This window comes from Parasteatoda tepidariorum, chromosome 2 (assembly GCF_982258835.1).
Source record: "Parasteatoda tepidariorum strain Cologne lab strain chromosome 2, Ptep-v5.0, whole genome shotgun sequence".
NCBI lineage: Eukaryota > Metazoa > Arthropoda > Arachnida > Araneae > Theridiidae > Parasteatoda > Parasteatoda tepidariorum.
The window spans coordinates 116,288,326-116,312,309 of NC_141756.1; the positions used below are offsets into that span (position 1 = coordinate 116,288,326).

At 30.1% G+C, this 23,984-nt stretch overlaps 2 protein-coding genes across 3 annotated transcripts in view; one reads left to right on the forward strand and one right to left on the reverse strand.

Moving 5' to 3' along the window:
- The window catches only part of LOC107455730 (uncharacterized), a 56,896-nt gene extending 52,699 nt beyond the window's left edge, over positions 1-4,197 (reverse strand). The window contains exons 1-2 of one of the 2 annotated variants that reach the window (XM_016073401.4): positions 3,829-4,197; positions 1,495-1,620 (exon numbers count right to left, since the gene is read on the reverse strand). The gene's annotated coding sequence lies outside the window, so the exon portion shown is untranslated. Of the gene's footprint in view, positions 1-1,494; positions 1,621-3,755 lie in introns of both variants that reach the window. The other variant, XM_016073400.4, reaches the window with a different exon arrangement.
- Positions 4,198-4,267: 70 nt separating this feature from the next.
- LOC107455732 (zinc finger AN1-type doctor no) lies at positions 4,268-23,427 on the forward strand. The gene is made up of 5 exons (XM_016073404.4): positions 4,268-4,921; positions 8,202-8,411; positions 10,769-10,887; positions 15,691-15,847; positions 21,338-23,427. Exons 2-5 carry the CDS (start codon positions 8,210-8,212, stop codon positions 21,484-21,486), a joined length of 627 nt encoding a protein of 208 aa, XP_015928890.1. The 5' UTR covers positions 4,268-4,921; positions 8,202-8,209; the 3' UTR covers positions 21,487-23,427.
- The last annotated feature ends 557 nt before the right edge of the window (positions 23,428-23,984 follow it).

The window sequence follows — 23,984 nt, forward strand, 5'->3', positions numbered from 1 at the left end:
TCATTTTTAAAAAGCTATGGAAAAGAAATGGGGGAGGGGGGAAATTGTTGAGGCTCCTTTAAAATTTAAACAACTTAATCTATAATTTTTAAGAAACTTAGATTTGCGAAATTTGCTACAGGTATGTAAAATTAAACTGAATTTTTACATAATAATCTCTGATAATAATCTAATAATCATAATAATATCTGAAAGTTTTGAGACTGCAAACAAATTTAAATTTATAGAGATCCCTGTGACAGAATTGCAGTGACATGGCAACATTGTCGCAGAACGTTAAAGGGTACTTGCAGAAAAACTTTTCTTTTGAAAAGCAAAAAATTTTACTTCTATTTTCTATAGAAATTTACACAAAATATTTGAATAATGCATTTAGAGAATCACTTTTTGATGCACTCAATTTACGCTGATAGTATCGTAAATCGATGTACTAATGTTTCAATTGTAGTTTTCGACAATTATTAATATTGATATTCACATGATTTTTAAATTTTCCATTAACTTCAAACAAAATGAAACATTTAAATCAGGCATTCGAGTATTTACTTATCAATGCAGTAATTCTATCTAATTTTTGGCAGTTATTGCTATTGAATTCTCCATAGTTTTTAAATCCTATATTTTTTAATAGAACAACCTAATCTCAAAATGAAACACGTGTTTGAGGAGTTTGATTCGAGTGATTTCGTTTTAAATTTTTTTCCGGCAATTCCTACAACACACACACAGATTTCATGATTTTTAATTATTTTTTTATTGTGATGATTATTTCCAAAATGCGAAGAAGGAAATAATTTGTGTTCCTCCTCCCCTCCAACAAAATGCATGAATATGACCCATAATATTAGAATAAAAAATTATTACATGTTCTATTAAATAAAATATATATATAGTTTTTTTTCGTAAAAGCAGCACTTTTGTTTTTTTAACCCACTGGCGGTTAAGGAAATGGGCAAAATTGGGAGAATGTTTCTCCCCTACACTCAATTCCCCTATCAGTTAACATGGGAAAACCGGTTTTGCTATGCAGAGAAGACTGCAGGTTAAAATGCGACTTTTTACGTGCAGAACCGTCAGTGGGTTAAAATTAGTAACATATATGTTTGTCATTATTAAAAGTATCTTGCATAAAGATATAAGAGTTTTGCAGCAGATAACTCGAAAAAATTCTGCCACAGGATGGATATAGTGCTGCAGATGCACTAAGAAAATTCTGCTACCGGAAATAAAATTAATGTGTTGTAACCTTGACCCCTTTATTTTCACTGGGATAAAATCCTTTTCAAAATTATTATGCATTAATTTAAATCTTATTATAGCAGTGAATACTGTTTTGACATTAATTTCAACTTATAATTTAAGTTACATTTTTAATGTTAAAACTACTACCATTCATTCCAATTAGATTTTGACTATCTATTAAATGGCGGTATTTAAATCACAAATATTAAAATTGCAATAATTTAAAACAAACATTTCTTTTTTAATACTCACTGATTTGAATTCCCTTTTTTCACCTGTAGAAATCCTACAGTATTTTTTACTGTACAAGCCTGTATCAACCTCTTTCTTATATACTTTTTTTTCAGTTCAAACTTTGATGGAAATCTGCTCCACAACCTGAAAAATTTTTTTGTTAAATCATGATCTGTAGATAAAAGTAAGGGTCATATATTAAGAAAAAACAGAAAGAATAAAGAAAAACAAAACAAAAAAAAACATTCAAAATAATGATTATATTCACAAATATTAAGTACATTGAGAAGTTAAATAAAAAAAATTATATTTGGTGCCAAATCTCACATTTGACAAAATTTTAAGTTTCCAAAAATTATGCTAATAGAAAATGCTAGATGGTTATATACATAAAGGAGATAGGGGAAATATGGAAAACTCAAATACTTTTGTCATTAATTGTATTTTAATACAAACTTATAAATTACTTATTTAGTTATATTTCAATACACACTGTATTTTAATAAAACAAAAAAAAATAACATCACTCTAAGAGCCGTGATGACTCAGGGGATAGAGCGCTTGCCTTACAATGAGATGAACCAGGTTCGAATCCTTGTCGATACGAATGTCGTATCCGGCTTGCATCGACCACTGTGCTGACGTGAAATATCCTCAGTGGTAGGTTCATGGGTGAGAGTCCCCTTGCCGTAAGGCTAACCGAGGGTGGTTCTCATGGTCTTCCTCTCCGTGTAAAGCAAATGTTGGTTAGCTCCATCAAAAAGTGCTTGACAAAGGCAAATTTCTTCAGTTCCCTTGTCTTCTGGATTGGGTTCAAAATTACAAGGCTTTGTAGATGAACATTAGTAGTCGTAAAACCAAAAATTGGGTCGGATGTTTATCAATATATATTGTAAAATAATATCACTCTACAAATACACACAGGACTTAAAAAACTATCACAGTTTCCAAATTAAAAGGGTTTTTTAGCATCATATCTTAAGTTCCATTTTAACTAGAATTCACTAACTGATGATCACCAAATCAAACACTCATAAAATAATTAACAAACCAACAACAGGAAAAGAATCCTGTTGCTGTTGCACGCCCCCATTGGCCAGCAGTGCTAGACCAGGTCCATGACGTTATACACCCTCAAGAAATCCAACACCGTCAATGGATCATCTGCTAAATCCTGTTTGGTGAGCCCCAGGCATGCTAGGATGTGGTGAGGCGAAGCCTGGTCTGAAGAACAGTTGGTACAAATTACAAAGTTCTCGGATCCTTCGAAAATTTCATTGATTTAAGGTGACCACTTCGAAAGAGGACAAGAATAGTTTGTTCTTGTCTATTAAAACCTTGGGCCAGGGAGCCTCCAGGTCGAGAACAATGATACCATGGGTGCTTTGGGGGGACAATCCAAGTGGTCTAGTTTTTGTGTTTTATTATTGAAAATATTTCCAATAAGGTGATGGGTGCCGACGGCACAGAGGCCTCACAAGCACCAGCCAAATTGTCCGCATTCTGGTTTCCTTCAAGATCGACGTGGGAAGGAATCCACTGCAGATGAATCTGACGCGAAATGGAAAGCCGTTTTAACATTATGAGTATTGACACTCCAGCACTATCTCTCACGCTTTGCCAATTGGTCAATTGTTGTATTGCACTTCTGCTATCAGACAGAAATGACTGTCAGAACGGACAGAACCCATATCTCGTTTCCACGCGGAAGAAACACAAGAGAGTCAAGGGCTTCATCAATGGCTATTAGCTCACTGCGAAATGGCACGGATGGCAGTAGACACGAATGTAACCTATCTGGCAGTGGAATTTACACCAAATTGCAAGACCATGATTTAAATAAAGGAATCCTTCTTTCCCCTTCTCCACTCCGCAATCAAAGGTGTTCAGTTGGCAATGTCTTTATTTGTAAACTAAGGATGAATATTTTCAGAGCTCAGGATACAAAAATGAAACTGAATCAACCAAAATGAGTTGGTCACAAAACAAACAAAATTCAAAAGCAATAATTAAAACATCAAGTCAACAGAATTAAAAGGAAGAGTGAAATTGTTTTAGCTGACATAAATTTGAAATGTTGGGTTTAATTATTGATTATTAGAAACCAATGTCAGGTCTAGTATCTTGGCAATTTCCGTATTTAATTTTAATTGCAGTAGTAATTAAATAATTGATATAGGTAGCTTATTCTTTCTACACAGCTGGTTTCTTCAAGTTATAAGAGGCACAAATAGATAGGAATGCTATTAGTTTAGTTACTTAGCATATTTATAACTCACCAATACAATCAAATAGAAAATTTTTGTAACGAAAGAAACATTTTTAAATGTTACTACTGTTTCAAGCTATTACCGTCAAAAAATGCTGCTTAAAACAGGGAACTATCTTCTGTTTATTTTTGATTAAACAGAACAATTATTAATGAGCGATTCTAAACAAATAAAAAAAGATTAGCAATGACAAATATTTGGCAAAACTTTAAAAGTTTAAGCATATATTTTCAAAAGTAAGCCGTCATAAATGTAAATATTATACATAATCAACTGATTGCGCTTGATGTCTAACTTCTCGGAAACGAAAACAAAACAATTCAGTGTTTGGAATGGATCTGGGTTTCAGTTCATTTCACCTCAGTTTATCTCTATCAGTATATATTTCTTTGTGGTTTGTTCCACACTAAAACTAAAAACTGCGACGCAATTGATGCATCCATGTCCGCATGCATCATCTGCGCGAGCGATTGTTTCGAAAATACATGTAAGGTGAACTACTCGCGCATGCGTGAATTGCATTTGCGTGTAATCACATATAAGAACCACATGTAATGAAAATGGCCCCAGAACCGAGAGAGGTTTTTTTTTTGCAATACTTTATATGATTTTCAAAAGATTTTCGCATTTTCATGCTCAAATCTGCGGCGAAAACTACCATTGTACTCATAAAATGTAATAAATATATGGATTTTGTCTAGTATGAAATGGCCTCTTTTAAAATTGCTGCGATGTGCGGAAAATCAGTGCTGTTCTTTCCTCTATTTTTACTGTTTCTGTGGAATAATTCCACATGACAGTTCTCAGATACATATTAAATTTAATGCTATTCCTGAGTAATCATGTCTCAGTAAACATGTCGCATTTGTTTTTCTAGCTTTTGTTCCATACCACCAAAACATACTGCAATATTTGAATTCCGGCCAAGGCAGGTTTTGAGGGTCATGAACTTCATGCCTGATCTTCATTAAGTATTGGACCAATCGTATGCGACGTAGAAGTCACGTGCCCTTCTGTCAGGGTTGCAAGTCATCAAGTGATAAGAAACAACGCAGAAAACGGAAGGAAAAGACGTCAGGTGGATATGTATTGAGTGGTCTTTCATATACTTCTTTTGTTAATTGTAGTTGATATACCCACAAGAAATTTCAAGTTATTCCCGTAAATTAAGATAGGTAGGTATAAAACCTTCTGTTCGTATACTTTAATTTAAAGTAAAAATTTCATTACATCCTTGTATTGTTGATAAAATGCGTCTATTATTGGATGACTCCTTAAGCCTAAGTGTTTTATTTCCTTGATAAAATACATATTGAATTGTTTCTGAAACCAACGATTACGTGTTTGAAAGGATTTTTTTTACATCCCTTTGTAGTTTTCAATTTTTATCTTTAATTTATTTTACTGAATAATCACTTGTACATAATTGATGACGATCAACGCATTAATTCTTAGTAGGGTATCCCCATTGTTTATTCTTGACGACTCAGATAATTCGTCGTGTTATGATGATTCTTTGTTTCATCGTTGGCATGTAACTTGCTCATTGTTTATCATTTATATATTTAGTTATATTCTTATAAAATAAGAATAATTATTTATTATACGACACGTGATAAGTAATCCTCTACATTGTGAACATACGTAGCCTGTAACATATAACCAAATTCCAGATTTTTTGCTAAAATTTTTTGCATCTTATTAACTATATTCATTTTTAATCGTATTTTTTCTGTAATTATGAAATCTGATTCTCTTGTGTTAAATTGGAATTTTTTAAATATATATAAAAACTTGAATAAAAAATTTATTTACATATTCATGCTGTAATTGCATCATTCCTGACTGTATTGTACAAAATGTTACTTCTGGAACTTAAAGGAACAATATTTGTTGTGGTAAATTTGTTTTACCTTTAAAAATAAAATTTTTAGGGTAGATTGGTGTTTATATTTCTTATATATATGAACTTGGTCCCATAAGCAAATTTTCAGGTCACTGAAAGTTGGTAAAGATAAAATTTGAAATATGATCCATACGGTAGTGCTTCTTTTCAGAACTTCTAGTATTTAAGTTGTGTATTGTATTGGAAGTATGAAGTAAGAGAAATTTAATTTTTGTTAATTCATTTTTAAAATAATTTTTTATACATTGCCTTTTGTTTCATTATGCAAAAGCTATAATATTTATAATCGTAATTTTTTTTTTCCATTTTAATGAGGTTTTATATTTTAATTAGATCATAATTCAACTTCACTCTATTTTTTACTGGGGATATTTTGATATAGTGATCTGCTACACCAACTACAAATTGATTTTAAACTGGAAAATTTAAACAAAAAAAATTTTTTTTGAGGTTAGCCTCATGGTTAATCTTTTTCAGAGATGTTTTTTTTAATAGATATTTTAATTTTGTTTTTTATAAAATGTATCTTAGCAAAACTTTTCTTGTTAAAAATGCCAATTTATGTTATTGTTAGTTTGAACTCCATTTGTTAATAAATAATATATTTATAATAAGTATATTAAGTTAATATAATTGATTATTACTATTTCAATATATTTTGATTTCTATTTTATATCGCTTAATCTATTTTACCATTTCTGTTTTCTTCTCGTTTATTCGAGAATATGGTAAAAAAAAATTTTTTTTTCTGTCATAAACTTTATTTTCAAAAAATATTTTGAGAAAGTTATTGTACAATAGGGAACCGATTATCAGGAACGATCGGGACCACAGCTATTCTGGATAACTGATTTTTTTCGGTTTTCTGAATCTCTACAAAAAGCCGTTTTTTTTTTATTGTTAAACCAAGCTAAAAAAAAAATTATTCGCAAATAATCTTGAAAAGAAGAAAAAATGATGAAGTAATGCACTAATGATTATTTCCAAAATGACGCTAAGGTAAACATCTTTCAAAATAGAAAGTAAAATCCTAAAATCTTACGAGGAAAAGAAATTGTTTTGAAAGAAAATGGCGGTAAAATTTAATAAAGTTTCTTCCGGTTTTTTGATTTCTGGATAACGGTTCTGTACTGTAATAAAAAAAAGGTTAACAATTTTGTGAAGTAATTTTGATCCACAAGAGAAACCTTGTTCTCAGGAAATAATATTTGAGAATTTTCTGCACTCTACCTTATATGTACATGAATATTTCTAATAATAGTGAACTAATAATAAGTATATAAATGTGTGATTGCTTTGTTGTAGGGATGTGACAAATATTCGGCTACTATTTTGTATTCGACCATTTTATTCCAATACTTGGCCTGATATTCGGCAAAGTCAATTTTTTGGGGGGGGGGATTTGAATACATTTATTAAAGAATAATGTAAATTTTTATTTTTACAGCACATTATTAGAAATAGTTTTGACAAATATTTTGTAAGTTCTAAAACTTGTTAATTTATGTTCTGTAGGACCTATAGAAAAGTGAAACTTTTAAAAATTGAAACTTATTGAATAAAATTGAATTGATTACTTTAAACTGAACCATAAGTTTAATATGTATGATTTTTTAAAATTATATTTTGATCTTTTTTACAACACTTTTTTTTCTCCAAGCATTGAGGACCTATTGTAATTTGTTTCGTTTCTGACCTTTTTCTGTTATCATAGCGAAACATAATAAGAAACTTTGTTTTTTCTTAAAGACTTATTTTTGTCCCTTTTTTTCCTTAACAGTGAGACAGGTAACCTAGAAAAGAGTGATTTTTCAGTATCATTTCTGAATTGAGGGAAAAAAAAAATTCCATATGCTATTTTTTATAACTTTTCTTTTTATCAGTGTTTTGTTATTACACAGTATTTTTTAAAGAGCTTTTTTAATGAGTTATTTCTTTCGCTTCGGGAAAAGCGAGAATCGTCAAGTCAAGGGGTTACAATATAAATTCTATAAGAATAACGCAGCAGTGTTCTCCCTCTTGTATTACTATGATTGATTGTGCTCCGGAAAATTTCGGATTTTTCCCTAACCACGCTCCAGAAATTTCAAGAAATCATCAGTCACATTTGTGTATAAAAATTATATATTTTATTTAAAAATATTAGAACTAGAATTTATACTCCGTATCTTTCATTTGTAAATATTTTTTTCTGGTAGAATAATAAATGTGATTGAAGATAAAAGTAAACTTATACGTAATTATTCATTTAAATTATGCTGTATATAATTTATTTAGAATTTAATGTTCTGAAAATATCAATGATTTAAATTTATAAAGGCATTAATTTTTTGAAATGCGTCATTAATGATTTTACGTAAGAAATTTTCTGGATTTTTTCAGTTGGACTCACAATCACCCCTGTATTACAGTGGGCAATTTTTAAAAAATTATGTTTTTTGCTAACCCTATTTAAGTAGCCTTTTTATAGCCTGTTAATTTAATGTTTACATTGTCAAAAGTAAGGAGACATATACTATGTACTTTAATTTTTATCTACATTTTTATAGATCTTCAAATGGAGCGTGATACAAATCAAATGTCCCAGAGTCCTTCTCTATGTAGATCTGGTTGTGGGTTTTATGGTAGCCCCAAGACTGATGGATTGTGTTCAAAATGTTATAAAGATGCTTTGAAAAGAAAAAACGCAAATCCTGCTCCATCACAATTGAGTGGAGCTGGTCGCAATAGCCCCAGTGCATCAACTGCTACAATATCTAGTGAGTTACCTGTCCTGTAAAGATTATGATATTACTCTGTTTAAATTTGGTGAACAAGTTTGTACCAGTATCTAAATTAAGTAAAGAACAATAAGCACAATTTGGATAATTTTTACTTTAAGCACTTTTGTTACAATCATATAAGTTATGAAAAGGTTAAAAAATTTTATTCAGCATTATGTAGTGCACCTTAACTGTCCATATAGCTAATATTTTTATAACTGTGGTCTATGCTATGCCAATTATTTTAAAGTTTCCAAATTTTTCCTATTTATGTTTTACTCAACAAGCTGGGTTATTCTGAGTCCTTGTCAGGGTTCCCATGGTCCTTAAAAGTCGTTATAAACTACTTAATATTTATTTTGGAAAATAAGGACCCTGAAGAGTACTTTATTTTGGTTCCAGGTTTCTTAAAATCCTTAATTTGAAGTATTACAATAGTTGGTAAGAAAAATGTTTCAGTCTTACAAAAAAAGTTTATAACTAGAAGTCATTCTTTTATTACCTAGAATGAGACCATGAATCAAGGGTAGAGAGTTTTGAGAGACATGAAGGGGCAAATGAGGTGTTACAGACAAGGGAAGGAAGCATTACGTCCTTTCATTAATATATTCTACCTTTTGTTTAGAGTGAGACCACGTGAGGACAGTGGAGCATTCTGAAAATAATATAAATAAGGTGTGGACAAGAGGAGTACAGCTTACAGAAGAGATCATGCCTATTTTTGTGGGAGATGGGCAGCTCTAAGGTACATAAGTAGGCATAAGGTACATAAGACTCGCATCGACCTTCAAAATCTGCAGAGTTTGAGAAACTCAGTTCTACTGGTAGCGCACATGATTATGGGAACTAAGTAAAGCCCTAAATAAAGAACTAGTTGACCAGAGGGCTTGGCCAAGAATATTTTCTGCATTTGTCATTCTTATAGCATGAGCAGCCTCTTTAATTCTTTGGATTTTTTATGAAAACATGATGAAGTTCTAAATTTGAGCATCTGTGCTATTAGCCATCAACTTGTATTCCTCCAAAAAAATAGTTCCTAGTATCCACTGCTCAAAGACATAGAGCGTTTTTTTTCTTTTTGTGTCGTTGCCCAAGTTACTGATGAGTTTCAGTATACGACTGATTGGGTATTTAGAAATTAATAGTTATTAGGCATTTATAAATTAATTAATAGCTTAGTCTTTTTAATTAAGTTTGATTTTAGATATTTTAATCTCAAAAAGCATCTGCTGGCAGCATTGATTCGCTTCTGAATTGCAGACATGACATCGTTAATATTAACTTCAGGGCACAGATATGTAAAGCTATCATGTTTTGCAAATTTATATTGTACCAATTTGCATTTGGGTTGTGTCAGTCTACTACCTTAACGTGCTGCGTTTATTTATTTTCTTTCTGTTAGACTAATGTCAGGGGTCCGTCCAGGCCGAATTTACTACCGTTTCGCGGTACCTTCACAAATTCAATTTTAGGTAACACGGTAGTTTCACGAATTCAACTTTAGGAAAAACGGTAGTTTCACAAAATACTTTTTCTTAAAATTTTATTTTTGTATCCCTTAAGAAACGATAAATCTATATTTTTATCATGTTTTTGTATTGATTTTTTAATATAATTTTTAATTTTTCACAAATAATGTCTAAATTTTCACAAAATAGGTACCTTTCAGAAAAACCTAGACAGACCCCTGAATGTTTAATCAGTTTCTTCAATTGTTTAGAGTTCTTGCTCCAAGGACAAAAATTTACAGTTATTTTGCTTTTGTAGCAAAACCTATTGATTTAGTACGATAAATGTTGAAAAGAATTCACCTTGTAGAAGTGAGTTTTTACGAGTGAACCCACCAGAATAATCAGTGCTTGCATTATAATATTTTTTTTTTCACAAAAGGTAATTAATAGGCATTGTCACTGTGGGAATATATATATTTAATGATAAGCTATTATTAGGGTTCATAATTTTTCAAAAGAAAAAAAGTCCTTCATTTTTGATTTGATAAAAAAGAGAGAACCCTGTGAATTAGTCACTCAGGCTGTTTTAAAACTATGTCAATTTATTATTCTGTAATTTGGAGCGTAAATTTGAAAAATGTGTAAATTTCTTTGTTTTAATTTTTTTTCTTTCTTATTATTATTAAGCTGTATTGTTGTCATAGTAAGTCCCCAGGTCAGAATTTAAGGGGACTTCCTTTATGATTCACGAAAGCTTCTTGAAAGATTGTAATGTAAGAAATTTAGAAAGATCGCAATGAAATTTATATAAACAAATTTAGGCTTTGTTTACTCATTCTATTATAAGTGAGTGTTTATTTCTCATATATGTCATAGTTAATGTTTTTTTATTAAATATTTCAGCCATCTCTGAATGTGAGGATAAAAGTATTTTACCGAAAGATGATGATTTATCCACTGCATCTCCCACAGTACCCGCTGTTGTTGTCACCCCACCTAGTCAAGACCAGAGCAAACCTGAGGTGATTTCCTTAAAAACAATAGTGATGTTCTTTTAGTGTATTTAAAATTGTTTTTTAAATTGCACTTAAAACTTTTCAAAATGATTTAATGTTCAGAGGAGATCTTTGAGAATTGCAAAGCTTGCAATTAAAATTATGCTTAATTGCTAAGCAAATCCTTTAGTTTTCAAATGAGGATGAAAGGATTTGGGGGGGGGTGTTAATACTACAGGATGTAAAATTAGGCTATGTAAATTACATTAGTTTTTTTTGTAATTTCTTTGGTGATTAAAGATTGCATTTAGTATTGATTACTTTTTTTATATTCAGGTTGGCCGCTGAACAGGAAAATTTAAGAATCTGAAAAAATTAGGGAATTTAATTAAAATTTAATAAAAGTTTGGAAAAAGAAATTTGCAGATTTAAGATACTAACTAGACCTATGTTTTTTTTTTTTTTCTAAGTAAAGTTTTTCTTGTAACAATTAAAAAAAAAAATTTTTTTTATTTCCACCTCTAAAAACAAGTATAAATGTTTTGTACTATATTTTATGTATCAAAAAAGGCCCTTGTTACCCCTGTGGCAGAATATTTTCGAGCTATCTGCGACAAAACTCTCTAGCACCAATATCTTTCTGCAAGATACTTTAAATGATCACAAACATATATGTTACTAATTTAAAGTAACAAAAGCACTGTGTTTATGAAAAAAAAGCTATTATTTTTTAAAATTTAACTTGTAATAATTTATTTTTATATTATGGATGGTATATTCTCGTATTTTGCACACTTATTATTTCTTTCTTTGCTTTTTGTACATAATCATCACAATAGAAATTTTTTTTTTATTTTTAAATCATGAAATCCGCTGTTGAGAAAAAGATCGACGAAACCACACGAATCGAACTCCTCAAAAAGGGTTTACTCATGCGTGTTTCATTTTGAAAATAAGTCGTTGTAATAAATAATATCATATAAAAGATATCAGATTAAAAAACTGAGGAAATTAATAGCAATACCTGCCAAAAAGTGGATAGAATCATTGCCTTAAAAAGTAAATACTCAAATGCAAGATTCGAATTTTACCATATTGTCTGAAATGTATCAGGATATTAAAATCCTCATGAAAATCAATATTAATAACTTCCGAAAATTCGATCGAAACATTACATTGATTTACGATATTATCGACGTAAATTAATTGCGTCAAAAAAAGGATTATCTAAATGCATGATTCAAATTATACGTGTAAATTTCTGTTGAAAACAAAACTTTTTTTTTACTTTTCAAAAGAAAAATATTTATTCAAGAACTCCATAGCATCTGTTAACCCGATTTAAAATTACATTCATATGATCACTCATCTCTTCATATTGACATGATTTAAATTCATCCACTGCAATTCGCATTTACTCGATTTAAGATTGCACTTTGTGTTTTGTATCTTCAGAACTTTATATCAAATATTGCGCTTCGTATTCAATTTAAAATCCAATATTATCAAATGTCAAAAAAGGATTGTCTAAATGCATGATTCAAATTTTACGTGTAAATTCCTGTTGAAAACAAAACTTTTTTTTCACTTTTCAAAAGAAAAATATTTCTTCAAGAACTCCGTAGCATCTGTTAACCCGATTTAAAATTACATTCATATGATCACTCATCTCTTCATATTGACATGATTTAAAGTCATCCACTGCAATTCACATTTACTCGATTTAAGATTGCACTTTGTGTTTTGTATCTTCAGAACTTTATATCAAATATTGCGCTTCGTATTCAATTTAAAATCCAATATTATGGTTCATGTGACTTAATTCGTCTTTGAAATTAAATATAGCGGTTCACGCGATTCAAATACCGCACATTGAGAGCTGTATAATTTACAAATTACACCAATTATATCATTCTGTGGATGAATGCTTCCTACTATAACATATCCAGCTAAATAAATAACAGTTCTGTTTCTTATAAGAAAAACTTTTATTCGCAAACAACACAAACAGTAACAAATATGAAGTACCTGTAACGGGATAGTTAAAATATTATAAAACAAACTAGGAAAACCCATAATGGGTTATATGAAAACTCAAGTTCCAAAACATAACTAATCTCTAAAAAAACAACAGCTCTGTTCTACAAAAAGTCTTCTAATTTTCTCGTCTGCTTTTATTTTTTTTATTTATCTCTTTATGTGTTTATTTTATTTTATTCATGTTTTTGCTAGCCGGTTATTTTTTTTAATATTTTCACTTTTATTCATGCTTAAGCTAGCCAATTATTTTGGAAATATTTTTAGACTTTATACTATATTCGCGATCGCAACGAGCTATAGGCGGCGTTGTTGTATGAGACGCATACCTGCGATTTCTATATGTTACGTCGTTAATGTCGTTATAGACGTCGTTAATGTAGCGTGTAGCATTGCAACGTTCCTTCTTTAATGTGGCTTATTAATTTTAAAAAAGAAAAATGCTTGATATTCTTTCTTGCACAACCGAAAACAAAATGGTATCTCTTTTTATTAGAGAAGGAATATCCACAACACATCGCAAAAATATTTGTACATTAACAGAAAAAAATATTTATATTCTTATAAGAGTTAAAACCTAATGCCCGAGAAATAGTATTACTAAATTTAATGATATAACATGAAAGGCCCATTTAAACTGTACATTCTATAGTTTTAAGAATCATATTACTTCAAAAATTAAAATGAACAAAAAGTATACATAAGCCTCATAATTTTATGAAATTTAATTTTGTAAACAACGTTTTTTGACAACAATTTTTATCAAAAAATTTCAAGTTTCAATAAAAATCATTATTTAGAAACTAAGAAACGTAAAATAAAGAATGCTGACGAAACAAAAAACAATTCTTTTTTGTCGCCATTTTTAGTGCTACGAAAATTCGTCTTTGGGATTTGCCAAAAACAAAACAAGATGCAATTTTATTTTTTCAGGAGGGAAATATTTTCCGAAAAAACGAAAATGTACCAATTCCCACAACATGAAACTTTATCTTGGTAAACGTACGTTTTGGAAATGTTATTTCATTTGGAATCTTATTTATCAGAGTTCATATGGCGATATGATTGTTTTGAATCTATGCTAAACTCTACATCGGCTCATTTTCCACCGAAATCCGATTGACTATTTTGATTTTAAATAAGGTGTTTTATTTTATGAATTGTCGCAAAAATTTTAAGTGTAGATTGGCGGCACTTAAAAACCGCCAAATCTGTAGCGGCGGTGGCGTTAATACGTAAGTACCAAATTTTTATTCCATACTTTTCTGAATCATATTACTTCAAACATTGGAATATACAAGAAGTATACATAAACACATAATGTTATACCATTTAATTTTTCAAAAAAAGTATTTTGAGAACAATTTTTATCAAAAAATTATAAATTAAAAAACGGAAAATAAAGAATTCTTAGGATAAAAAAAACTATTTTAAGAATTCTTTACATTGAAATAAAAACTTTCATATTGTTTCTTTTTTTATTATTCTTATAGTTCTTAATCAGGCGTAAAAAACCATTCTGTAGAGAACCGTCATCAAATGAAAAAAAAATATTTACAAGCAAATTTTTTATTGTAAAAATCATTGCACTTACCTGATTTATAATTCCCAGAGAATTCCAAAATGATAAGTTCCTTGTTTGAAAACTTTATTCTCAAATAATAGATACATAGTTTATCCCTTCATTACTTTTAGATAACATACTACACAGCAAAATTTTATAATTGATATGAATTTGAATATGTAGCTAAAAACAGAATAGCTGAATTCTAGTTGAACTTATTCTTTCAAAACTAAAAAAAACTTACCAAGAAAACGATTAAAATTAATTAAGAATCAGCACAAATGGCACTATTTCAAGTAACTTGGATAATTTTTTATTGTTTTCCGAATTATATGGATACAGAAATATATACTATTCTATAACGAAGAAGAATATGCTATAACTATTACAATTCTGTATGTTCTGAATTCATATTTATTCACTGGAATGACGAAAGCAATGTTGACTTCACTTTAATTCGTAATGAATTGAAGACAGAAGAAATGCATTTTACCTTAATACACACATCTGTAACAGTATCCGAAATCGGAAGTCATCAGTTGCAAGTTTGTTGATAATAGAAATAAAAAATTATTGAGGAATTTTTCTTCAAATGTTTGGCGTGTTCTGTTCCTGAAAGATTTACTAATATTCTGGAGCTTTTTTTTCAAGTTCTTCGGCCTTTTCCTTAGGGAAATTTTGTTTCTTATTTGCTGCTAAAAAATGGCGTCTGATTCTGTCAATGACTTTGATGGAACTAAATGAAAACGTGATAAATTAATGTCTGATATTTACAGGCTCCCGCTAGACGGCATACTCGAGCATTGCGATCGCGAATACTATTTTCTTGCTCAATTTGATGAATTTTTTAAGTTCTTTAAAAAATGTGTTCCCGCAACAGTTTTAGGTTTCTATTTTCAGCTTTTTTTGATGTTTTTTTTTTTTTTTTTTTAAATCTCTGGTATGAATTAATATATAGGGTATTATATAAACTAAAACATTTTTTTAAAAAATCCTTAATTTTCATACAAATTTTAAAAATAATGTGGCAACAAAAGGGTTGAAACTAGTTACTAGAGTTAATCAATTGTTTGCAAAAAGTTTTTTCATTTTATTAAAACCTGTTGTGCAATATTAATACTCATTTGTAAGTTAATGTAAGAATGTTTGATTTATGGAGAGTTTTTTAAACAATTTTTAACAACAACTGACTGGTTGCATTTTATATTAAGATATAAATTTATTTAAAGGCGTCAAAACAGTCCCTTCTCGATGAAGCCTCACCAGCAAGTCCTGCTTCCTCAGATAAAGGTGATGGTAACTCTTCTCAACAGGATGATATGGAAAAAGATCAGAAGAAAAAGAAAAATAGATGCCACATATGCAAAAAGAAAGTAGGCCTAACTGGTAAGGAAACCCTTCACCCCACCTTCATTCGGAATCGCATTTGTGGTAAAATTAATGTTTCAATTTCTGGTACTTTGATATTTTTCTTATAAGCAACATTCTTTTGTTGATAAGTTAGATTTTAACTGAAATTCAATAGGTTTTTCTTTTCTTATTTCATTCTTTTAGATCATGTTCTTTAATATGTTAATGTTTTTCTCAATTTAGTGTCAGATTTAAGTGAAAGTAAATAAATTTCCCTGTTTAATTTGCCCAATTGGAGCACGCATTTTTTATATTCTGAATCATAAACTTATACATAAAATCGCTCTGTTTAAAACATTACTATTATAGAAGTATGCAGATTTTTTTTTAAAAAAAAACCTTTTGATCCTTGATTAAAAACTATGTTTTGTTTCACTAGTTAGATGTTTAGAAATCTCCTGTTTTATAAATGTCTCAAAAATCTAAATTCTATGAGTATCTTATGCTTGTGCCTACAAAATAGTTAAAGCTATGTTTTAATTTACTTATTCAGGGCCCGTGTTATGGACTTCAAATTATTGTCCACTAAATTAGCTGAAGTATTAGCCAAGTTTTAAAATTCATAGCCAATGTGAAATTTAAACAATTTTTAAGATTGATTTTTTACCTTCTAAAACTTTAAATCAAAAGACAAATTTATTTTAAATTGAATTATTCTATAAGAATGCAAATTCAAATGAAGAGGTATTATGGAGTTAGGGGAGGGGGAGTAAAGAACAAGCTATGAATGAAAGAGAGGAGGTAAAATATGTTGGTCTTTGAGGAATAGGTTAGGATTGATTTTTGATAACTTATTAGATCAGTAAACAAGTGTAATATAAGGATAAACCTGAAGTAACATTGTTATTGCATATATTATTGCCAGGTTATTGTCACGAGAAGCATAAATAGTTAGATGATAATTAATATGCATCTTGCTACAACTTTTTACCTTAATTGGATAAAAACTACTAGGTTTGCTAAAAGAATTTTTTGTTGTTGCTGGGATTGAGGGGAATGTTTCTTTTTTTTCGGTAAAAAAACATTAGCCAAAGCATAGTTTTTTTCACCAAATGTACGATTTTATCGCGTTTGGTGAGGTGATGGATGCTTAGCGTTAGCCCTGCTTATTAAAATAAGTTATTGACCTTTTTATTGGTCTTTTTTGTTGTTTTATTAACTTCGTTAGAACAAATGGTAACAGTGTGAACTCTAATTAGGATTAACTATTGAAAAAAGGAAAAGGCATTCAGAAAACAGATGGCTGAAGCAAAGATGTCAAATGATTTAAACGATATTTGTAGTGAAACAGATATATATATACTGAAAAATAAAATTTAAAAACATGCTTATGTGTGTGTGCATAAAAATATGTTCCAAGTGGGTCTCCAATTTAATAAAACTATGAATAGCTTATGTGAAAGGAGATTATAATATGAATTGTTGTGTAAACTTTAAATGGTGTAAATTACAGTAATCTATTTTCTTTCTCCTATCTTTAAGTAAAATGAAAGTAATTACAACACCCCAGCAGCAAGTTATTCGGATGGTTGTTGGTTTAAGATTTGGATTTAACTTGTAAGCAAAATCAGATTATATGTAATGGATTTTATTGTGAATTTGATTGATTACATTGTTAATGATAAATTTGAGGAACTATTGTCAGGGTGAGGAGTTAGTCACCTTTTGTCTCCTTTTTTTGAAGGTTTTCACCTTTTTGGTGATTTTTAGTAAGAAAAACTTTACTTCATTAACCCTTTGACGGTTATGAGCGAGTTCGGCTCGCAATTGAATCGTGCTTCATAATGCGCTCAAATGAGTTCCGCTCGGGAGCAAGATTTAGACCGTAGTGGCTAGTAACGAGCACTCGCGTTGTGAAATTTGCTCCAGTGCAAGCTGACGAGCTGAGCTCGTTCACCATTATTATTCTGCATTGCTGTGGGACAGTGTCATGCTACCGGACAGTGTAAACTGTAGATTAATCCTTTCTGTCTTAAACCTTGCCAGCTGTGGAAAAAAAATAAGAATTATTTTAAATGAATGAAGCTAATTCAAGGGTGTCGAGAATATGAAATCTGGAGAAAAGGCTACAGAAATGAATAAAATAGTCTTTAAAAGAAGCAAAAACCAGGAGTGTATAATGATTTTTTTTATTATTTGATCCAGTTTTTATTTTATAGCCATAATTTTTTTTGTTTTAGGTAAGACTAATTCTTATTGTTAAAAAAAAGAAGGAAGATAAATATTGTAAAATTTCTATTAAAAAAATGTTAGAACCATATTGTTTGAACTAGGATAGTTCAGTCGGGGATATCTAACAAATCATTTTTTCCACTCTCTCCATAAACTTCTAGCTTTATTTGGTAGCCTGACAAAGTGAAATAATAAAGTGACTGCTTGTCAAGATCAATTTGCACTTCTACTAATACTTGAATTGCAGTCAATTTACAATAATGCATTTAGCGAATATGTAAAGGAAGAAAAAAAAACTACCAATTGTCACCTTTTTTGATAAACTAATTACCTTTTTTAAAAAAAAAAAAAATTTTAATGTGCTCCTTGCCCTGTATTGTACATTTCTTTTAAATAATGTCATTAGTGTCTGCTTTGGATATATTGGTTAGAATCATATCCTAAGGGTGTCTGTTACCATATCTTTGATTACTCATTTTCAATTATAGGAAACTCACATATTTTGCCTCTATTTACTGGTGTTCTCTTGCTATAATTTTCTTTTGAATGTACATTATTTTCATAAATGTCCTTGACTCCTAAAAATAATTTTTCTTAACAGTGTTAACAACTTACATGGGTCAGAGGAGATTTGGGTCCGTTAATGGACTCTTCACATAATATCTTTTCATAAAAATGGACCCTGTGCAAAATAATTTATCTTTTAATCGGACCCTTCACAAATTTGTTTATCTTCATTATTTTTTTTAATCGAATAAACCCTTCCCGGGGGGAGAAGGACATGTAAACGAATTAAGTTTTGTCTTCGGTATACGCTTCTTCCATTATCTGTCCGAAATTAATATTCTACGTTCAGCAGTATATGCTAAATGCCAAATATTTGTATGTTGCATCTCTAATTTAGTATCAGAAATTGCTATTTATTTTTTAAAATTTAAATTTTTATTATAATTTTACAGTTACAATTTAAAAACTCCTTGAAAAAGTTTTTGCAATAACAGGACCCTATTTTCACAAATTCGCAAAAGCTGGGCCCTGGTTGAAAGAATGTGACTTGACGTTTATTTAATATTCACAAATTACGAGTAATTTTTTCACAATAACAGGACCTTTCACAAACTGTCTAGTTCAGTCAGGGGTCTGTCCAATTCTTTCAGGTGAATTAGTTTAGTTGTGAGGTAGCTTAAACAAAACAATTGTCTATCGACAGTCTGTGTGCCCCCCCCCCCATATCTATTAGAAAATAGACTTTAAGCTATTGTGAAACTTGATAATCATCTTCCTCTTTCATTATTAGTCTAAAATAGCAACAATATACGAAAGAATGGGGAACCCAAAATGGATTCTTGGATAGAAAATGAAGAATCAAAGAGCCTTCAATTTCAGAATCAAGAACCCATCAGTTACAGACAATTGATTAGCATATGTGTAGTTGCCAACTAAAAAAGCTTTCTTTGTTTCCGCCCTATTTTTTATCTTTCAGCTCTAACCTTGTAAAATCTGTGCGTGCACAAGTGCATTAGGGAAAATGGCGAGCCTTGTGCGGAAAGCGTTCTGCATGTGAGACAGGGTGCGTAGCATTTTTTAAAAGGTGCTTAGATTTTCGTTTTTAAAAGCCCTTGAAGGTGCTTTTTTCATGGTGTCTTTTTAAAAAGTGCTTAATTTTTCCTTTTTCGAAATGAGATTTTTCCTTTGTTGATTTTCGCTTCAAATTATGCAAAAAGACACAGTTCACTTTGTTCTATTTGACGTTTTCATAATTCAATTCAATCTATTTCGGCGTATAGTCAGTCTGTAGCATATGAAAACGCCATTGGTTTTACATGATCAAAATTTCATGATTTTTGACAACTGTCAAAAACTTTCCAACCACCCTGTCTAATTATGATATTTTTTTAAAGTACTTAAAAATATTTTTTGAGTGCTTAAAAGGTGCTTTTTTGTTGACTAATTTGGCTACGCACCCTGTTGGAGTTTAACAATTTTCATTGTGTTATCACAGTGCAGAAAAGAATAATCATGAGCAAACAATCAAAAACCAGTGATGTAAAGACCAAAGACCCAGATATGTACTTCCCATGCCCAAAACAACTGAACGCTTTGTAATGCGCTTTGCGTCGGTGACTGTCACAAATGCTTCAGAACATGTGTCGTGAAATGAACTGCCGCCTAGATGTTGTCCATGTAACCGAGGGAAATCACTTAGGAAATCTGTGACGCATGTATACAAAATTTTGAAGTTCTTTTTACATTCTATGTAAATTTCATCGATTATTTATTTTTTATTAAATAGTTATAGCCATTTGTAACAGCTATATTTATTTTGAATTACCCTGTATAATAACTATGTTGCATTGCTTTACTGAAATAGTTATAGTTCTATTTTGCTAACTTATTTCTTACTTGCGAAAGGCTTGAGTAATTCTATAATGTGTGGTACTTCACTTCACTGTGGTGGCTGCTAGATCCCCTTTATCATTGTGTTAATTTGAAATTACTATTTTCAATTCTTTAAAATTCTCTCTGTTATGAGGTAGTAATTTTATTAATATTGTTAATTGTGTGTGGATTTCAGCTAGGGCTGTATACTATTTTTTTTAATTTACTTTTCTTGATAAATTTATGATGTGCTTAAAATTTTAGTATTAAATATTACGAAAGAATTGGGTGAAATTTCTTGTTTCTACTATCTGGAAAATTTGTGTGCATGCTACTGTATTTGCAAATATGTCAAGTATCCTCAATGAGCGAATAAGGGGTTTTTAGCATTATAAAATAGGAATTTTTTCTAAACATTGCAACATAGCTGCCAACTCTGTTGGGTTCACCAATAGACTACTGGATTTTGCCAATTTTTAGTTTGAAATTCTGAAATTTTTTCTTTTCTTCTTTTCTGGAATTCTTTTTTTCTGAAATTTTCAGTTTATTTTTGTTCAGTTCTCCCTTTTCAAATTAATCACAATCTTTTTAACTTATCTATAGTAAATTACTATCTATTCAAAATTATGAGTTAGCATGATTAAAAAAAAAAAAAACATTTTAAATTTGAGTTCATTTAATTTCAATCATAAATGGAAAATATTACAGACCATTTATAGTTGTTAATGAAATAAAGTTTTTGTGTTTTGACAGGGATAAAAGTCTCTAAATATTTAGTATATAAGGCAATAGTTATCAAGAAATTTATATTATGTTGCAAAGTGTACTGTCCTTTCCGTGTTGGCAGCTATGTTAAGTGTTTATCAGTAATGAGTGAAACATTTGTTAAATTGTTACTATTTTTTCCCCCTACAGGATTCCCCTGTCGATGTGAAGGTCTCTTCTGTAGTATTCACAGATACTCTAACGAACATAATTGTCAATTCGATTACAAACAGCTTGGTGCTCAAGAAATCCGCAAAAACAATCCTCTTGTTGTGGGTGAAAAAATCAAGAAAATTTAAATGAATTTATATATGTAGCCATTCAGTTAACACCTGACGTCTGAGGCACTTGGAGCTTCAACATATATTGAGAAGAAAAAAAAACAATAAATGAAACTTATGGTTTCGAGGAAAAAGAATCATTTGTTTCTTCTTACCTTTTTTTAGGTTTGTTTAGTTGTTAAATATTTTCAAATGTATGGCTTACTTGTTTTTCTTTTCCTAAAAAGTTTATTTTAGAATTTTCTTTTGAATAGTACTTCTTAGGATATATTCTTTTTAATCAGATATTTTGTTTTTCATATTTTAACATTAATAAGTTTTTGGTATTTCTTTCATTGCTACTTGTAAAATAAATGAAAGAGAAATGTCACTGCTTTATTCATAAGTTTGTCTTGTATGCCTATTGTCGATGGAAAAATTTTTAGTATTATAACTTTGTAACCTGATAAGAGAAAGGAAAAAAAAAAAAAAAAAGATTTTTATGGCATCAATTTAAGGTATAGTGAAACTTTCTCCTTGTGCCTGTTTTATCTGCTTATAATCATTGTGGGTGTTTCATTTTTTTTTCTTTTACATAATTGTCAGTGTAATTTTTTTTCCTTCATACTTGTAATATCTAAAGCTTCAAGAATATGAAAGAATGTTAGTTATGTTTTAATAGAATATTTGATATATTTATCTTTTTATCCTATTTATGTAGAACTTTGTGCTAAGCGACCAGTATATTCTTTGTGCTTCAGCACTCAACATCAAAAGTATGTAGCTTATGTACTTATGTCTGCGAAATGTATATGCATCTCAAGGCTAATAATCGATTTTAAAAGCTGTCTTGTATCAAAATAAATTCAGGCCTCTATTATCACCCCCCCCCCCCCTGTATGTCAAATCTTCAATGCGTAACAAATTATTGACTTCAGCAAACTTTGCTGCTAAATATGATTATAATCATTTTAAGCGATACTTAGTAAGCAACATCCTTGATTTTTTTCTTTGGTTTGAATCATAGTACAATGCCTTCCTATAAATCTATGTGATATGGAATGTGAAATCAATTCTGCTCATGTTGTTTTCACATTTCAATGAACTTGAGCTGCCTACAAAAAAATATCAAGTGTTGTCAAAATGTATTTTGCTATTGTGTGGCAATCAGGACTTAAACTCGGTAAAATGTTTAACGGTTCAGAGCAAAAACTGTCTAATATATTTGGTGATATTTCATCGACGTTAAAGCGAGCATTGAAGGTTTGAGTACTGGTTTTTTAATATAATGTACTGTATTAAGTTGGTAACACAAAGCAGATTTTTGATTATTTTCTTCATAAATGTGTATTTATTGAATTGGCGCTGTTGTATAAAGGCAATCCTTGCCAAGCTCTCTGAGATACTTTTTCAACAAAAATTGCCTAATCATACTTACATATATATATTATACTATTTAGCCACATTTGTAGAGTAAGCAGCTGTGCATATTAACATCCATCCTTTTATCATATGGTGGGATTCACAGTGATTGGAACATTGTCATTTACTCTGAGAGGAAAAACTTCTTCCACAGTTAATTCATTACTAAGCCAAGCCTTGCACAGTTTCTGAAAGCAAGTCGATGAACAGAACGGTTTCAGAATTTCTTTTTCAACAGAATTTATATTTGATTCGAGTGTTTTTGTTTATACCATTTTAGCTGGGACCCGCTGTGGAGTAAATCTCTGTAGAAGCATAGCGTCGTACCTGTGCACAAGTGTAGATTTGTAGTCGAGCACAATAATTGAGTTGGAGTTACGTTGTGTTTATCTCGACTATACAATTCACATGGCGTGTGAAAAAAACAAAAAAAATCCTCTGCAAATCTTTAGCTGTCCATTTTTATGAAAAAATAAATAAATGAAATAAAAAAAATTTCTGAACGACTTGTAAAAAATTTCTTGTAGGTGAAAAAATAAAGTGTCAAAGTGATCGGTAGATGTTGTCTATTGCATTCTCTTTTTTTTTTTTTTTTTCAGAATACGACGAGAAAAATGTGTTCGTTAAATTCCCTTTCTGTTCGAAAAATGTATTTTTTGGCATTCTTTATTGTTGAATTTATTCTGAAACGTTTCAGATTGCTGTAGGGTTATGATATTTTACAGTGCTTTCTCACAGAACAGGATTGTTTTTGGCATTTCACTTCGCAAAACTAAACCTGAATAATGTTAGTTCTAATGATTGGATTCTCGCTAACTGAGTATCAAACTAAGTGGTTCAAAGGGTTGACCTCTAATATGCTAATTAATTTGTTCATGTGACAGTGTAATATACTTTCTCTGTATAAACATACCTCCTATTTTTCCCTGGAGGAGTTTTATTCCAGATTCTTTGCCTTTTAAATGAGTGGGTAGCCACTTACAGCATAGGGTGACTAATGGCCATCCAATCCTCACTTTTCCATTGAAAATGCACAAGCTTGTGTTTCTTTATTAAGTTCTCATAATAATTCAGTATTTATTAAATCTGAAAACTTAATTATTTTCTTCATTTTA